The 18,180-nt window shown below is 37.0% G+C and overlaps 1 protein-coding gene across 2 annotated transcripts; it reads right to left on the bottom strand.

The window, feature by feature from the left end:
- Positions 1-1,383: 1,383 nt before the first annotated feature.
- LOC117399698 (type 2 phosphatidylinositol 4,5-bisphosphate 4-phosphatase) lies at positions 1,384-16,615 on the bottom strand. 2 transcript variants are annotated; one of them, XM_033999039.3, is made up of 7 exons: positions 16,360-16,615; positions 10,775-10,920; positions 8,767-8,873; positions 7,634-7,757; positions 6,676-6,728; positions 3,699-3,789; positions 1,384-2,412 (listed from the first exon to the last, which is right to left on the bottom strand). In XM_033999039.3, exons 1-7 carry the CDS (start codon positions 16,463-16,465, stop codon positions 2,269-2,271), a joined length of 771 nt encoding a protein of 256 aa, XP_033854930.1. In that variant the 5' UTR covers positions 16,466-16,615; the 3' UTR covers positions 1,384-2,268. The 2 variants fall into 2 exon arrangements, with proteins under 2 accessions (XP_033854930.1, XP_033854929.1); XM_033999038.3 differs by having other exon boundaries at positions 10,775-10,923; positions 16,360-16,614.
- Between the last annotated feature and the right edge of the window lie 1,565 nt (positions 16,616-18,180).

The raw sequence follows: 18,180 nt of genomic DNA, 5'->3' as shown, positions 1-18,180 counted from the left end.
GGTTCACTCTATATAACAATTGCCCTTTTATAATGAAATGTGGATGTACTAACTGCCCAGCACCTTCAACATCCTTACCTTCAATAGACTGGACCTGCCCCCAAGTGTGCACCAGTGTGGAATCGTTTTTCTGGTCCCACACTAGGTCCATCCTTCAGCCCCACATGTCCGGTATATTGAGAGGGACTGGAGTAGCCTCTGCCCTGCATGGCCCAGTAACTCATGTAAAAGTCGACCTTGTGTAAAAGTCAAGCCCCCCATTGTGAGGACGAGATTCGGGTATAATTTGTTTTTTCATTTTTTCATTTATTATTGAAACAGAGATGGTAAAGTTTAGTGTAACAGAAAACAAAAAGCACCGGTAACTCTGAAATCGAAACTTTTGTTAGAGTGCACTTCAGGTGTTAGTTTTCCTAAATATATGTATTTAGATATCCTGACGGCGTTTGAACGGCAGATTTGCAAAAGTAACAATTTAATAAGCACTTCTACTTAGAACCGCAGTACATGTTTTTTTTTGTATAGTCTACAATAGTATTATTTTATTATTTTATACAAGCTGTACAACTGCATCTGTGTTTTACGTGACAGCTTTGGATGTAAACAAACCTGGGATTCATTTTTTTTATATATAGACAATGTCACGGAATCGTTTTTGCCAAATCTTGAGATGTTTGCGTTTTGATTTGAGAGAAATTAGAAGCATTTGCTCTGGCAACGAGGGCAACAAGGATTTGCCCACAACAATTGATGTGCTGCTGTTTCTCACAGAAGCACTACATGCTGCAAGGTCAAGCAATTGAAAAGGTAAAGTTATTATTATTATTATTATTATTATTATTATCTGTAGGTGTGTTGCTAAGTACTGTATGTGAATTTGCCTTGCGTGCTGAATGCATGCCTGCCACAGGGCTCCCCTGGGTCCTAAAGCCTGCTTGGTACAGACGGGGACTGCAGTAACCACACACCGGCCATGACCTTTGCAGACATTAAAGGTTGGCTGACATAAGAGGTTTTTTGCTTGTGTATTAGTCAACCCCCCACAACTTCAGGATTGTGTTTTGGGGTTAAATTTCTCAACTTATACTCGAGCAAATACGGTAAATCGTTTTTCATACACGCACACATGGTAGGAAAAAAATGGTTAATGATTGTATCACTTTACTCTGTTATTATTATTATTATTATTTATTTCTTAGCAGACGCCCTTATCCAGGGCGACTTACAATCGCAAGCAAATACAAATACAACTCTGTTGTACATTATAGTTTAACCTTTATACGAGTTTACACAATTGTGTGCTGTTTTTAATTGTTACCCCACTCCAAGCCATACAGCATCCCAAAGCAGACAGGGAAACAAAATGCTAAAGACAGTAAGAAATGTTTTTATATTTTTATTGATAAATTATGATCCTTTTCAAAAAGACACAAGGCATAGTCCAACTTGAACTACTGCTCTACGTGTATTTAATTAATATTGTACAAATATTTTTTTTTAGATGACATTCAGAACAATTATTTATTGTGCCCATATTGTCAACAGAATGCTGAACTATTGTAATGCTACTGAAATTTCACAAATCCAAGATCCAACAGCAAGCTGGAAGCAATAGGTATTTACACATACATTACAGGTGACTCAAAGCAAGAGCGACATTTTGAAATTCAGCACTGGTGCAGAAGATCATGCACAGGAGTGATTTCCAATGTCATCAGCAAAACTCAACTTGCATGAAAATGTGGAGTATGTGAATGCACAAAGCAGTTTGAAAATGGGAAAAGAAAATAAGGTTTACTGCTTCTAGTTCAATGAAAGCAGTAGAGCATTAAGTTAATTAATATTAAGAAACAAGTAGAAACATGAGAAAGTTTCAGAAAGGCTGTTCCTTTACAATGGAGACTTGTAATTCTGTCAATAATGGCACTAATGGATTTTACAAAGAATCATTAAAAAAATACAATGCTAAAAGTTTGTATACTGTAGTTTATTCTAATAGAACATATTACAAAAGCAGTTTTTTTTTTTTTTAACTCAGCTTTAAGTCTTAGTAGCTGGGCAATCTAGCAGCAACAAAAATGAGGAATTGCATACAAATTTAGTGCAATGGGCAATTGTTCTTAAAAGACTATCTCTTATGGTCTAGTTGGTAACTTAATACTTAAAAGGAAAGAACATGTAAGTCCATCGTCTAGCATCCAACCTTGACAAAACCTCTGAATTCCAAAAAAATAAATTAAAAAAAGCATGAATTGATAAAAGACAGGTCTATGCAAAGCTGTGCTCAGGATAGCTGACTTTTATGGCTCCCCAGTAACAGGCTCGGACCAGACAGATCAAACCCAAGAGGTAAGCAAAAGCCCAGGACACGTATGTTGCATGGTAACGTCTAGCAAAGCCTTGAGTTCCAACCTTATATAAAGAAAAAGGGGAGCAATGAAAACAGTACTGAAGCTGATAAAATGTTACTAGGCCTATTTATTAAAACCATTAATAAGGCAATTTAAAAACTATTAATTGTACAGAGCCACTGTTTGACTATAGCACTGGGCAGTATAATTTGTCATACATTACATACATACAGTACATGCATACATATACGTATATGTTACGGGCAAACCCAGAAATGCAGGCAATTCATGGCTTGCCAGAGCGATTCACGAATTGCCTGCTGACTTTGAGCAAAGCTCGAAATAAAAATAACTTATCAGGCTTTGACCGGGCAATCCGCGGTCTGCCCACTGCTTCTCGGGCAGAGTCTGAATCACTCCCTCTGTTCTTTCATTCATGTTCTGAGTGACAGGTAGACCTGCCTAACCACCGGGTTTTCCCCAGAGAATCAGGCTTTTCCATTCGGTCTCAGGGTCTGGGCTCTGTCATGAAGTCTCCGGGTGTTTGGAGATTTACTGCTGAACAAAACTAATCCCTACCCTAGATGCCTAAATGTAATTACAAAGTCCCTCCCCTTAGCACTATAATTGGCTGCTTCAAATTCTATTATAAAAAGGACAGTATTATTAATAACATAATAACAACCAATAATAGTAAGGAGTTGTATTGAACTGTCCAATCAGAGAGATGGATGCAGTTACTGGGTGGAACATGATTGATTAGCTGATTCACGTTTGACAAGTGTTTATGACAAGTTGGACAGCATACTCAGCGGAGTGACAGAGTGTAAGTTAAGTATGTAATACATATATAGATTTTAATACTTTGTTTAAAATAAATTAGTCCTATATATCTCATTAAATATTTTATATAGTCATGACATCAATAAAAATACATTTTTAAATATATGCATATTTTCTGAAACCAGACCTGTGTAGCTTTTATGAATGAGATGAGTGAGTCAAACAACCTCTTTAAATCTGTCTCTGTCCCCTGAAAACATAAAATTAAAGATCTTTGTGATTCATTTCTGACTTTGACCAGGCAATCTGTGAATCATCCAGGCAATCCGCGAATTGCCTAGTTTCGGGGTTTGCCCATAACATATAAATACATACATACTTTGAAGGGTATGCTCCAGTATTTCATTATTTATACCTTTGTGAGGGAGAGAACTCATTTTGACGATGTTAAATGAACTTAGTAAAACACCTTATTATACAACTTATTTTCTCTTGGTCAACACTGAAAACATGTAACTTCAACAAAAAATATGAACGTAAAGCCTATTGGAAATATTTACTCACAGTTAATCCAACTCCAATGAAGATGCATATCATGCCAATGGTGATGTACGCACAGCAACGCCTCCGTGGGAGTGCACTGCCTACAGAAGAGCTGTAAACAATACCCATGGTTTAATGACCAGAATCACGAGCCATAACTCACAGAATATAAATAACTTTACATAATACCACTGTTGATATTGGTTGTCTCTCTGTTTTTTTTAGGTGTGAATTCAGTTCACTTTGATGTGTGGTGCAGATCAATAGGGTGTGGCTGCCCAATTTCAAAACCTAATCAGCACAAGAGCGTCCTTTTCCTGACACACCATTAGCACAAAAAGCATATATATTTTTCTGTAGATTATTTTTTGACTTTGCCTCCCCAGGCGGTGGCGAACAGGCCTTCCCAGGCAGTGCAGGCTCGGCAGCCCTAGGTGTCTTCACTTGGCGGCGAAGGCGGGAGCAGCGGGTAGTCTCCCTCTATCATTGGGGAATGGTGCATCTCTCCCTTGGTCGCAGGGGACTGGTGAGGCTCTCCCTCTGAAGCTGGAGACAGTGGGGTGTCTCCCTGTAGCTGGAGAAGGGGACAGTTGTCCAGGAAGTGCCCACACTCCCCGCAAGCAGGGCACCAACTCAAGACCTCGAGAAGTCTGAGGTAGGCATCCCTGTGGCCTGCTGGCTGTGGTTCCTCCTCCTTTCCTGGGAGGGGGCAGTTGGACACACGGCCTGCAGTACTCCCTGTACTGACTCGTGGAAGCGATGGTTTATCCCATGCAGGACACCATATGTGACCAGGATGGCTGGTGGTGACGTTGGACCAGGAAATGAATTCACATCAACAGCCAACGACTTTCCCAAACAAAAGGCTCGATGGCCAAAACAAACAGACAATACAGCAAACAAACACCGAACAAAGAAGTATCGTGCTGGTCCAAATCCAGCAAGAGTAGCAATTGTTATGTTTTTAGTTTCTAAGCTGCAGGTTTATATACATGTGAAATTAATACTGCGCTTTGACAGACCTACAGCACATAGAATAGCTACAACAATGTAAAACTATATATTAATAAACAACAGTAATTTAAAAGGAAAAGCACATTTTATAGATCATAATATTATCAGCAAAATGAAAGAAGAACATGCCAAAAGAATTATGTAAAAAAATTAAAAATAACAAAGAATACATCAGCAAATACAGTATTTCAGGTTAAGTCTGTGAGATTGTACTTACAGACCTCATTCCTGCAAATGAAACAATGACTGGCGGCAGCTGGACAGACATACTTTTGTTAGATTTTTTTTGTTTTGTTAATTCTGTATGTGAACTAATGCGATTGTTTAAAACCCTGTAGTATTTAATACTCGTTTCAGTGCGTCAGGGGTTTAGTCATTCACAGCAGTGAAACAGTTGACTATTTGTTAGTTTGATTAACACAGTCTAGGTGTTGTCAAATGCAATAACAATACTTGACACATTTTCCAACAGGTTGCCTTTATCATTGGGAGTCAACCTTTAAATGCCACTTAACTACTATGAGTGCATTATAAAAAGTAGCAAACAGATAATAGATGTTTAAAACAGACAGTAAAAATGAAATTACTTGAAGAATCAATCTGTGCTCCAATTGGCTGAAACAACCTTGAACTTTGTATAAACCTGAAATAATGGGATTAACATGGTGGCAAAATGAAGGCAATTACAGAGACACGGGTGTGCTGTCACGCCTCAATGGCAATCTCTCTGAACTTGGCACAGCAGAAGCAACAGATTTCCTGATCTGGTTGTGCTGGTGGAGGTGGTGGGAAAGGGTGTTAAACCACATCAGATTGCGTTCTCCTGCCAACCCTATATCTGACTGATCAGAAGCAGAAATTGCCAAGAAAGCACAGACATCGTCAATGCAATTTGTTCTACACTGACAGAAATAGATGCAACAGATTGAATGATATTCTGAGACGATTAAGTTTTCTTGACCTAAGCCAGATCTGTAAATAATACTACTACTGCTACTACTACTACTACTGCTAATAATAATAATAATAATAATAATAATAATAATAATAATAATAATAATCTTATCCTCCCACTGAGTAACACATCTACTATTCTATATTATTTCAGTCAGCAGAGGCTTGCAGTTCAACACATGACCCAAGCTGTTACCAGGCTTGAATAATTAGTCTTAGAACAAGACCTCACATGCTCACCATTTGACTAGATTTCTAATACATTCTTTTGGAATCATAACAAATCAGTGGACTTAAGCTGCCCTAATCTTTATTTCTGTAAGTCTTTGAGATGTCTGTCTCAATAGCACGTCCACCCTGGGCAGCCCAAACGCTCCAGTTCTTTAACAGATACAGCGTTGACATTAACACTTACTGTATACATGTTATATATATATTTTTTTTTAATCTTTTTTTTTTTTTTTTTACATACATTTTTTGCTAATTTTGAATTTTAATATTACATATTATAGCCTAATTGTATGCTAACATAAAGAAGGCTTTATAAATGGTTACTAAAAACAAGATGACTGACAGACAGACCAGCTGGGAAAGTCATGATGAGCCAATACTATAAAAAAAAATGAATATAACAACATAGCTGGTATGACAGCTCATTTTCAGTGGGAGCCTGCTTGTACACTTGTGTATGAAATACACTTGAGGCAGGACCTCCTTGTCTTTAGTTCTTACAGGGTCTACTCCATGCGTAATGCAGTTCAACAGTGACTTATGACCAGGTCAGTTTCATTGGTCCCTACGTACGGTTTTCTGACGATGAGAAAGAACTCACCCCTCATGTTTTGCGTCATTCAGTTCTGCTCAGTCATTTAAATTTCACTTCAGTGTGTATTACAGACTGCTTTCATTTTTTTCAGGATTTGGAATTGGCTTTTAAAAACAAACCATGATCAGTCATGATCCCCATGTGGGCTGTCATCTCCTACAGTACTACTAACTTCCAAAATAAATAAAATAAAGCAGAACTTACATTTTTTTGCAATGGGGGCATTTTGCCAACGTGTTGAATCGGAGTTCCATCCACTATAAACAAAAGAAGCATTACGTGAAGCCTGAGAACATGTTTATGCCTCTGAAGACACACACACACCAAAAAAAACAGATTCTCATAGATCAAGCCACACTACTAACAGAAAAGGAATGCCCTCTATATTGACAAAATGCAGACACACAAAATAAAAACACAGAGTCATCATCAGATTGGGATTTCCTAGCTGAAGTATTTCCCATGACTTCTCCAGCGTGATGTACCCTGGTTTACATCATAACCAAGCTGCTTACCCAGTATCCTGTGAGGAATAACATGATCATGTTCAAAAAGGTCATTCTTGAGGCACTCTACATTTTATACCTTGGACACTGTAAAGCAGACTTGCTTTTACAATGTATTACCTCTTAAACTGAACTAATAGACTGGCAGAATAAACAGTCTATAGAAAAACAATAAGCACAGTTTGTTTTTGCTAATGATACAAAATCTTGTTTTAATGGCTTGGTATTTAAAGTGTAGGACATAGCAAGTGTATCCTAACTTTAGATTCACTTTGTATCATTTTCTCTTTCCGTCAAGACATTCCTAGTGACTTTTTAAAACTTTTAAAAGCACCACTATGTCCACAGTCTTTGGGTTGACTGCATTTCTACAATCTAACATACAAGTAAATAATTGGTAATACTAATAAGACACTAGGAGAGCGGGTTATATACTTTAAAATCTTTTCATAAAGACTGTTTCCTTCTGATAAAACATCACATAATGCATTTTAGTAGTGAAGTTCATAATGCCAAAACAGAATTGCTTCATCATTTGAAGATATTGGAGTATTGGTTCGGGTTTAAGCATGCAGAGATAAAATCATGCATATAGACACAACTTTCTGACTTCATTGCTATTGATCAGTGATTGTCTAACAGTGGGGGGCACATACCAGGAATGTATTGCTGCAGTGACCGCACACGACTCGAGTCCCTTCAGGCTGGACTGGCAGGGCAGGCTGTGCAGGCTGCTCCTCTGGAATCACCATCACCGGGCTCAGGTTTATTATTCGTCTGCTGTGGGATTCACATAAAGAAGAACAACGTGTCGTTATGGTGTTGTTAATGTAAACATGTTACCTTCATTTTTAAACAGTAGAAATGCAAAAGTGCCACTCAACCATGTTGTAAGGTTTTAAAAGAGTACACAAATCAGGAAGAGCATATAATATATAACTGAAGATTCTCAAAATAAAAAAAATAATAATAACAGAGATTTGCCCACTCCACATGTGAAATGGTGACAAACCTGTGAAGGACACAAGAGAGGAAAACCCATCATAATAATGTATAGATTTTTTGTTCTAGCATTTTAGTAACAAAGCCGTAGACGTTACATAAATTGCACGTAATTCAATTGTGATTCAGGTTTTATTCTGGGCTGTAGTAGAATTGTATGCTTATAATTACAGGTTGAGGGTATTTACACAGTTTGGGTTGGATTTGTGCTGTTGCATAATAAATGAATGGCTAGCTGTGCTCCAATTGGCTGAAACAATGTTGAACATAGTATAAAACCTATAATATCAGAAGGCACTGTCAAGGAACCAAATGTGCCCTAGAGGTCCAGCAGAATACCTGGACAGTTATAGACCTGCCATTCAATGTACATATTCCTCCTCCCCCAAGCCCATTGTGCGGGTGTAATCTGTTTCAACACATAATCAAGACTGCAGCAGGCCTTGAAATCTCCAGATCTTTTGCTAGATCTCTTGGGTACCCAAGACTAACTTTGCACCAGTCCACACTGCAACGAAAATTGGGTGCGAAATTAAGAAATCTGAAAATAATTCAGTCCTTTGTGTGCTATAGTCTGGTGTATTTAATAGGTTTACCACATAATTGCACATACAAACATACATGAGAGCAGGTACAAAAAATTTCACCACAGATTTTCATAAATGTATCTAATAATAATAATAATAATAATAATAATAATAATAATAATAATAATAATAATAATAATAATAATAATAAATAAATAAATAAATAAAATCCAGTTTATTTTAAATGAACTTTTTCTTACCAGTGGGGCCTTGGGCATCCTATCCGTCTGGATGTATCTTTACAGATTAAAAGACAGTTACATGGACACCTCACATACTTCTTTCCAGTGGGAGGATTTTTGATTGGCTACACAAGAAGCAATATTGGGTTATTTACTTCACAGAATTCGATGTGCATTACAAGTGTGTTAAATACAAAGTTCAAAATATTCAGAAACCTCTTGAAGGATTGTGGTTCAATCCACAATTCACTGTGAATGTTGTCAAACAGTGCATACAGCTGGTGCACTGCTGATAGTGACAGACTGTACAAAAGCTACCCAGTCTAGCTGTGAAGATTTGCTGGCAATTACTTGAGGTTGCAATCTCTACAATTGATAACAGCTCAAGACTTTAATTTAATTCAAAAAGAAGAACAACGGCTACAAATAAAAACACAACTCTACCCTTAAGACAAAATAAAGTGTCCTACATAAAACCAGGCATGTGCACAATACTTGGCCAGAAAAAGCATTTAGCAAGCGATTAATATCACCCCTAATATTCCTAGACTAAATGGCCAGCAAAAGATTGTGTTCAAAATTTAATAGAGAATTTGACATTTAATAGAGAAAAGTGTAAGGTACTGCACGCAGGCAACAGAAATATGCATTATAAATACCATATGGGAGACACTGAAATTGAAGAAGGAATCTTTGAAAAAGACCTAGGAGTTTATGTTGACTCAGAAATGTCTTCATCTAGACAATGTGGGGAAGTTATAAAAAAGGCCAACAAAATGCTTGGATATATAGTGAAAAGTGTTGAATTTAAATCAAGGGAAGTAATGTTAAAACTTTACAATGCATTAGTAAGACCCCATCTAGAATATTGTGTCCAGTTCTGGTCACCACGCTACAAAAAGGATATAAGGATATTGCTCTAGAAAGAGTGCAAAGAAGAGCGACCAGAATTATTCCGGGTTTAAAAGGCATGTCATATGTAGACAGGATAAAGGAATTAAATCTATTCAGTCTTGAACAAAGAAGACTACGCGGTAATCTAATTCAAGCATTCAAAATTCTAAAAGGTATTGACAATATCGACCCAAGGGACTTTTTAGACCTGAATAAAGAAACAAGGAGATTAGATAAAGGGGCATTCAGAACCAAAAATAAGAGGCCCTTTTTTACACAGAGAATTGTGGGAGTCTGGAACCAACTCCCCAGTAATGTTGTTGAAGCTGACACCCTGGGGTCTTTCAAGAAGCTGCTTAATGAGATTCTGGGATCAATAAGCTACTAACAACTAAACGAGCAAGATGGGCTGAATGTTCTTAAAAGAAACAAACATTAAGTGATTTTCCAGCTACTGGTACAGCCAATAAATCAATAATCAATATATATATATATATATATATATTGATATATTGAGTTTATATTTATATATAAATATATATATAAATCGACAATGTGCACTCCCTTCTGAAGCCAAGGGAGCTGTATCTTTAGTGTGCAACCTGCTCTGTGGATAGGACGAGGGCTTCATTCATTCATCCATTAAACAATAGCAGACACATCCCCAGAACAACTGATAAAACATGTCATCATTGCAGTCCACAAGAATACAAACCCGGGCCAATATGACTACTTAGTCCCTCAGCCTTTTTGAAAGACTTTGGACAACCGCTTAGTAAAGTCTGGCCTCATCTGTGTTAGACTGAACGTTTTGTTTTTAAATAGAGAAACAGCCTTCTTTTTTGGCTAAAACTTAGTTTTGCTAGAAGAGAAAAAAAGCAGCCATGATTGACCTAAAACAATCCCATTATGTCACCCAGACGCAAGTACAGCAGCAAACACACATTCTGCCAGCACAGCCCTCAATGGAGCAGCAATCCGTTGCTAGGGTTTATTTGGTTATTTTTGGGGGGTGCAAATATAGGTTTGAAGCAAAAGACAAACTGCCCTTAGTTGGATTAAAGAAACATCATATTCCAAACAAAAAACAAAACACAAAAACAGAGCTATAGATGAGACAGCAATGTCTTACCGTAGCCTCGTTGCAAACAGTGCATTTAACCACATGCTGATGAAGCTTGCCATCCAGATTGATCAGGGATTGGCACACCCGGCAGTTTATTACTGGCACCCCACCAGCTTCAGGACTGGCAATAGCTGTGTAGGGAGGAGGCAGTTCTGCTGAAAATAAAAGCAAACACTCATTAAATTTGCACTGCGAGATCACAGTGTTCAACAGTGGGGACAGTGGGCAGGAATTAGAACAGGACAGTATGTTGGGGGGTGGGGGGTGCTTTCTAATTAAATATCCCTCTGCTATGCATGAAGTTTCTGTCTGGGTGCAGGATGAAATGCAAGGGTACATTATTAAAAGGACAGACCTTTTGTGATTATATATATTTAGTCAGAATGGCACTGGAAAGACATCACGACTTCAAAAAAATGTGGCTTCCTACAGGTATGCCCAGTTTCATGAAGATCTATCTTCATTTCCTATGTTTTCCCTCTTCAGCAAGGAGAAAAATAGAAAAAAATAATTTATGATTGTATTTATCCCAATATAGCCACAGATGTTAAAATACTGTTTTGTATGTTAATAGAGATGTCCAGAAAAAAACATTTGAAGAGTGATGAAACAACTGGGACAGCTGTGGCAATACCTAGATTTCCCATAGTTTGGTTCAGTATAGGTAGTCACAATAGTTTTCCACACCCTTTACTCTGATTTGGATGGAGTAACTACCGTGACTCAATAATGTATTATTATTATTATTATTATTATTATTATTATTATATTGTATTAGCTTCAGCACATAAGAGGCTTTTTAATATGAACTGCATAATCTTGTGAATATATTTGTACTGAGCAAAGCACCCCACACACAAGACTGCAAAAGTAAATAATATATTTGAATAAAATAACAAAATAAAAATACACCTCTCATTGCACTTGGATTCTAGAAGGATGTGACGTAAAACAGCAAACAGATGTATGGCGTTGTAATACAAGCCAACAATACAATGGAAAACCTTGATGCCCAGCTTGTCAATCAAAGGCTATTCATCACAGAACAACTGCTCACTTTAACCTTTTCTAGCAGTAATCAAAATATGCAATTCTTCAATGTACCACAACTTTATCTTTCCACCCAATCTTAGTTTTTTTGCTTTTTTTTTTTTTTTTTACTGGGCAGATCCCCCTATAAAAAATCAACAACAAAAAATGCTTCCTTGCACTGGCTATATTATAAGAAATAAAAATAGCCATATTTATCGCAATAAGCCACGTCGGGCTGAAATAATCAGTTTTGTTGTTTGTTCGTTTTAGTGTGGGGAGTCTGAACATAACTAAGGAAACTCATCCCAAATGTGGAACTGTGGTGCCCCTGCAATAAATCTGCAAATGTGAGTCTCTAGTGCATTTTTGTCCCACTCTAAGCCAAGACTGTGGCTTGCAGCAGCAGATAACCCTGTGACACTAGCAGCCGAGTCATACTCAAATCCTTTCCTTTGTCTGCCATGCTCTGCTCACATCCTTCTAGAATGAAAAACATGTTTTGCAAATCTGCAAAGGCCAATTTAGAGAGGAATATGCAAGTCATCAAAACTTTCCTTTATTCAGCTAATAATATACTAAATGCATTGGAGACTGAAATTACAGATGAGGATTTTAAATATGATATATAAACAACAATAACCTTGAACAACCTTCATCACCCTTGTCTTACTTTGTAGTGAACCATACCAGATATCAAGTTTAAAAAATGAAAATACCTGTTTGCTACAACATGTGTTTCTTTCAAAACTGCACAAATGTTAGCGAATGTTAGGCTGGCTATCCCAGACTCCGCACTTTCAAAGTTCAATCTTTAGTTATTAAGATAAATCTCTTAATAACTAAAAAGACTGTTAGCCCGCAGTAGGGTGTTTTATTTTTATTTATACTATTTAAAAATGTACTTTGTAATAAGTTCCTGCAGCTAAAAATGTATGGACTGTACATGTGAAATACATACTGCATCTTCATAGCAGCGTTGCAGATAAGGTTTTGGGTCATTGAGTAATTTCCTCTCCAATTTAGACACAACAGTATGTGAGTAAAATGCAACATTACCTTGAAGTCATGAGTACTTTCAATAAATACTGTACATACTTTAATGCTAACTTATGGGGTTATGCATTAACTACAGCCTTACATTTTAACTGTAATGTTACTTTGAACAACAACTTAATTTACAAATATTCAACACGTAGACACTGGGCTTTCCTTATTTTCCACCTGAAAATATACATTGTTGGAATTTTTTTGCAGGCATTTAGTCCTGCCTTAATAATATTAATAGTATTATAGTCTTGGAAATTGCTACTCTCGATGTAGTTATCTAAAGCGTTCAGTGAGTCTCCTCCCACCAGTATAAGCAGTTACAGTTTGTATAGTTGTTTTCTGTAAATCTTCCTTTCTCAGTCTCTTATGCTCTCCCTTTCCAACTCGACAGACTCCCTAAAAATGTAAAAAAAAAAACTCTCTCCAAACACAGAACATTGTATTTATTATATACATATGATAGGCACAACTGTAAAAGCGGTGGGGGTCAAGGTTGCCCCAAATGTTTCTAACTTGGCTTGTGTTTTTGATGCAAGTTCAATCTGCTTTTATTGTGCCTAAAAAACACAAGCCAAGTTAGAAAAAACAACTGGGGCAACCTTGGCCCCCATCGGTTTTACAGTTGTGCCGCTGTTAAACATTTTTAAAAAATGTGAAAGCAATGAACTGATATGTATGTAAACAGTGTGTCACTTGTTTGAATCAGTTTTACATTTAAAGTACACAAATAAATAAATACCAAGATAGATAAAGAAAGAAATACATGTCTGTGTTGATTTATGTATTCATTTATTTCAATATTTATTAATGTATATTTATTTAGGTTTTACTTTTACCAAATATATAGGCTATCCTTTAGCACAGCTAATTCTCACAAGTTCCTTTTGTCCAACAAGGTCCACAAATAGCGTTACTCTCATCAACCAGTATATCGAGAGGAACCGTACTTCCTTGCGCCAGTAGGGACCACAATGAGCGTTACACTGACAGGAAACCACATTTTTTCAGAGACCAAGATCAGAATGTCAGAATGATGATGATGATGAAGATGAATGATGACCCAAAAAATATCCCAAATATAAGTGTCCAGAGAATTCTCAGCTGGCTGAGAATTCAGCCAGCTGACTTTATCTTCCAAATTACTGCTTGTCTCAACTAACCATGTAGCACTGACAGTTACAACACAACACACTTTCAAACTAAAGGTTATAGTTTCAAATCCCATGCATGCCAGACCTTTTTTTTATATTTATATAAAAATATATTTTAAAACAGAAACAAATCATTTAATGTAAATGATATAGACATCACAATAAATGTGTTCCCTAGTATATTTTCATGTTGACAGAACAAGTTAACTGTCATTAAACTCAGATGTCCTGTAATATACATATGCATGGAAAAAAACTCCCTGGGGTCTTCAAAAAAGTTTTTACAGTGGGAGAAAAAGGAGAAGGATATTTTTACCATAGTTTGGTGACTTATTTCTCTTACTGTATGGCAGGTATTGACTTTTTTTTTCTACATTTCACCTAAGAGTGTTGGGAACTACAAGTTAAAAGTGAAATGGTGCTTTTGGCTGATTTACTTTTGCAGCGCCAATATCCTGAAAACACATAAACTATCCTTGCTGTATAGAGAGTCTGCCAGTTCTCGCGCTTTGCTGGTCGCTGATAACGTGGTGCGAGGAACTACCATTCCTCTCAATGTACAGATAACATTACAGGAATGATAATTTCCCAATCTGTTTCAATAGTGAAATGCAGGGACCCCACTCAAGCCAAGGCAGATCAACATGACACACATTAAATTAAGTTTAGTGGTATTGGAGAATCATGAGAATAGTTACATGTGCTTGTTTTCAGAGAAACCAAGTTTAACAACTACGTAAGAAGAATGTCTGTACAGCTGTCAAGTGAAACCTGACTTAAGTCTTAACCCCTCCATTTGAACAGAAAGACTTGTGTTGATTAAACACAAATCCAGTGAGGGTATTAGCCAGGTTATTCTTAGACTCCTCAGTTCATTTTTGGAAGCTGTCAAGGGGTTTACTGTTTCACAGGATCACAGTATCAACATAAACAGCATACCCACTGGTCACATTAGGTTTCTTCTACCAGCCCATTCAAAACATTAGGATAATAAGGTGGCCTGGCTTTGGATCAATGGTGCTGCAATTCACTGGTGCTAACAACAAGGTTTGAGAAGTGAGCACAAATGGGTGATTGAAGAATAATCCAGGCATGGGAATAACTTTGAAGGTCAAATGGATCATTTTTGTTATTCACTTTACTCTGTAAAATACTAACACTACAGAAGATACAATGTATATTTTTAAGATTGTGGTTAGTATTAATTCTAAAATCTTGCATAAACCTGTTGTATTGTGTTTTCTTGTATGAATGTGTTTTTATGTTAGTTTCTATGAAAGCTTGTGGCTTTTAGTTTGTGAAAAACTCGAAAGGATCGATTCGAGAATAATCATTTGTAGAAAGGAAAAAAAAAAAAATTCCAATACTTGATTTTGGCCAGTACTATTCTTTTATTGTAGTCTCATCCAGCATTTTCTCTCAGAACCGCATACTGCACTACACAAAAGCAGCATTCAATTGAATAGGTAATATGTATTCCCATGGTAGTGGTATTTCTATACTATTTAATGTACATTGTGCTAAGACACATACATTAGCAGTACTTCATGGAGCTGTGTGAAGGTTGTGTGTTTTTATGTGTGGATGCAAATTCATGTACAGCTGTGCAGAGGTACTGCAGTAGTGTTTTTTTGAGACCCCCATTTCCTTGTTGAGAATGGAGGCACCTGTAAGGCCAAAATAATGAAAAGACAGTATACCCTTTCTAGTATGATATTTCCTGTGCTTCACTACATGAAACAATGATGCTGATTTATTATTTTAGCAAAACAATGCTATTGCAACCACAGACTAACAACAGAATGATATAAAAAAGCAAACATTCTTAATTACAGTAATCAAAAAACATAATCGCTTATTTTAGGTAAATCTAAGATATCTAATATAACACCATTTTTTTTGTTGTATTAGCCTACTAGTAGTAGCCGGGGGTAATACGCACGCAAATGTTTACACTACATTTAGCATTATTTATTATACCCAGTACGCGCCCTTGTTTAGTATAAAGAACCGCAATACCCCTTACCTTTTTATACCTTTTGTCGAGCATAATGACTTACTGTTGAGCCAATTAATTAGAATAAAATAAAACTTGTTGTAGAACCCTATGCGTTCTGTACCCAAGTTGTTCTCGAGGTAATTGACAGACAACGTTAAGTAAATTTAAAATTAGGCCTCGGACAAATTATTTCTGACTCCACCTTTTTTTTTTTTTAATATTATATACCGGTGCTATTTTTTAAGCCGGCAGAGTTGCTTTGCAGATGCCCTTGTCTGTATCGTGGTCATAAACAAACACAGTCACACACATACTGTCTATCACTCCCACATTAATTCAAACGTCTTTTTATGTCTTCTTACCTCTCGGGCTGTTGTCTTGTAAATACAGGGGTGCTGTTGGTGTGACATTCCCAGAGTTAGGTGCTGACAGTAAAGGGGATCGCTCATCTACACCATCATCAGCCATATCTGCAACGGTACAACAACAACACAGCTCCAGCAGACTTGGTCTCTGGAATCAGACCAACGAGTCACGAATGCTCCAGAGGGGATAGCTTCTTGGGGGCGGAGCTAAAGGCGTGGACCGCAGCAACACCAGACGGGGTTCTGCCGGAATTGCTTTAGTTGCTAAGCTTGGTTTGACACTTGCAAAGTAATGTACACATTAAATGAATAGTTGAATAAACTAAAAGTATACAAAAGTCAACAGTCAGAATAGTGAAATGTTTAAATTAAATAAACCCCTGTACAAAACAGAAAACTAATTAGAATCCTGTCCTAGGGTGGTACATGTATTGCAAAGTTTAGCAAATTCACGCGGATTGTGTGTGTGTGTGTGTGTGTGTGTGTGTGTGTGTGTGTGTGTGTGTGTGTGTGTGTTAAATATCTCTAAATTATGTTACTGTATTACTATTTTTAAAAGCATTGATATGTTTTCTTTTATAGACTTTGCAGGCTTTACACTGGAGAAAAAAAATAAATACAAATTAAATGATCTATATCAGACTCTCTTCCCATAGTTATACAGCTCTGACTGTATTTATAGCTGTTGTTTAGAGCTAATCATTGGCATGTAATAATGTAGTGGTGTGATAAAGTGGAGCTAGTTATTGGCACGGATACAACTGGGGACTGGGAGCCATCCAACTACTGTACCTTCAACTACTGTAACTTCAACTACAGTAACTGTATAGCAGTGTGGAGTAGTGGTTAGGGCTCTGGACTCTTGACCGGAGGGTTGTGGGTTCAATCCCCAGTGGGGGACCCTGCTGTTGTACCCTTGAGCAAGGTACTTTACCTAGATTGCTCCAGTAAAAACCCAACTGTATTGGGTTTTAAATACATCAAAATGTTTTGTTCTCTTGTCAGTCAATAATAATAACAGTAAATAACTTGTTTCTGTTGATATTATCTGGAGGACTAACTTGTCGTAGTAAAAACGGACTGTAGCATACAGTATGGTTCATCAATTATGAGGTATTTGCATGTTTATTAGTACTGTCTCTTTAATCAAGCCACCACCATAGCATTGCAGTTGGGCAGTGATTCTCACCTCTAATAAACAGGGGACCAGCAGAGAACAGAGATTTTTGTCTCAACTATGACATAGATATTATTTCAAATATGCAGTGCTATCCAGTGCAGCACTCACAAACTCCAAAACGTTTGATAGCCTTTGCTAATTGTTCTGTGTGAATGATCTGCAACAATACAAACAATAATACTCATAAATTAACACAAGGTTAAAACAAAAACATGGGCCGTTAGTGCATGGATCCAGAGGAATTAAGTGGGCAACCACTGCATTGGGTTTCCTCTTGGGCAGCTTATGCACATTGGAATGTCCATTATACATGTACTGATTTGGTTATTATCAAACAAACAAACAAAAAAAAAAAAGCTGTGCGTGTTTTTACCCCTCCCGAAGTGTGAAACTAAAAAATCTCCAAAATCATAGAAAATCCGCGTTTTTCTGTGTTATTCCGCAGCAAACCGATTCATAGGATCTCTGGTGATGATTGTCATAGTATCATGCTGTTTAAGTTTGTGTTTGTTTTAAAACAGTTAGGTTGGAGCAGGAACATGCATTTGGTTCCTGCAATATGTCAGTTGGTGACATTTTTTGTATTATAGTTTACACTTCCTGCTCTACTTGGTTGTGGTTGTTGTTCTTTGCAAAGT

The sequence above is a fragment of the Acipenser ruthenus genome, chromosome 4, assembly GCF_902713425.1.
Source record: "Acipenser ruthenus chromosome 4, fAciRut3.2 maternal haplotype, whole genome shotgun sequence".
NCBI lineage: Eukaryota > Metazoa > Chordata > Actinopteri > Acipenseriformes > Acipenseridae > Acipenser > Acipenser ruthenus.
Note: the sequence above shows the minus strand (reverse complement) of the source record. Positions and strands in the feature narration are given on the sequence as shown.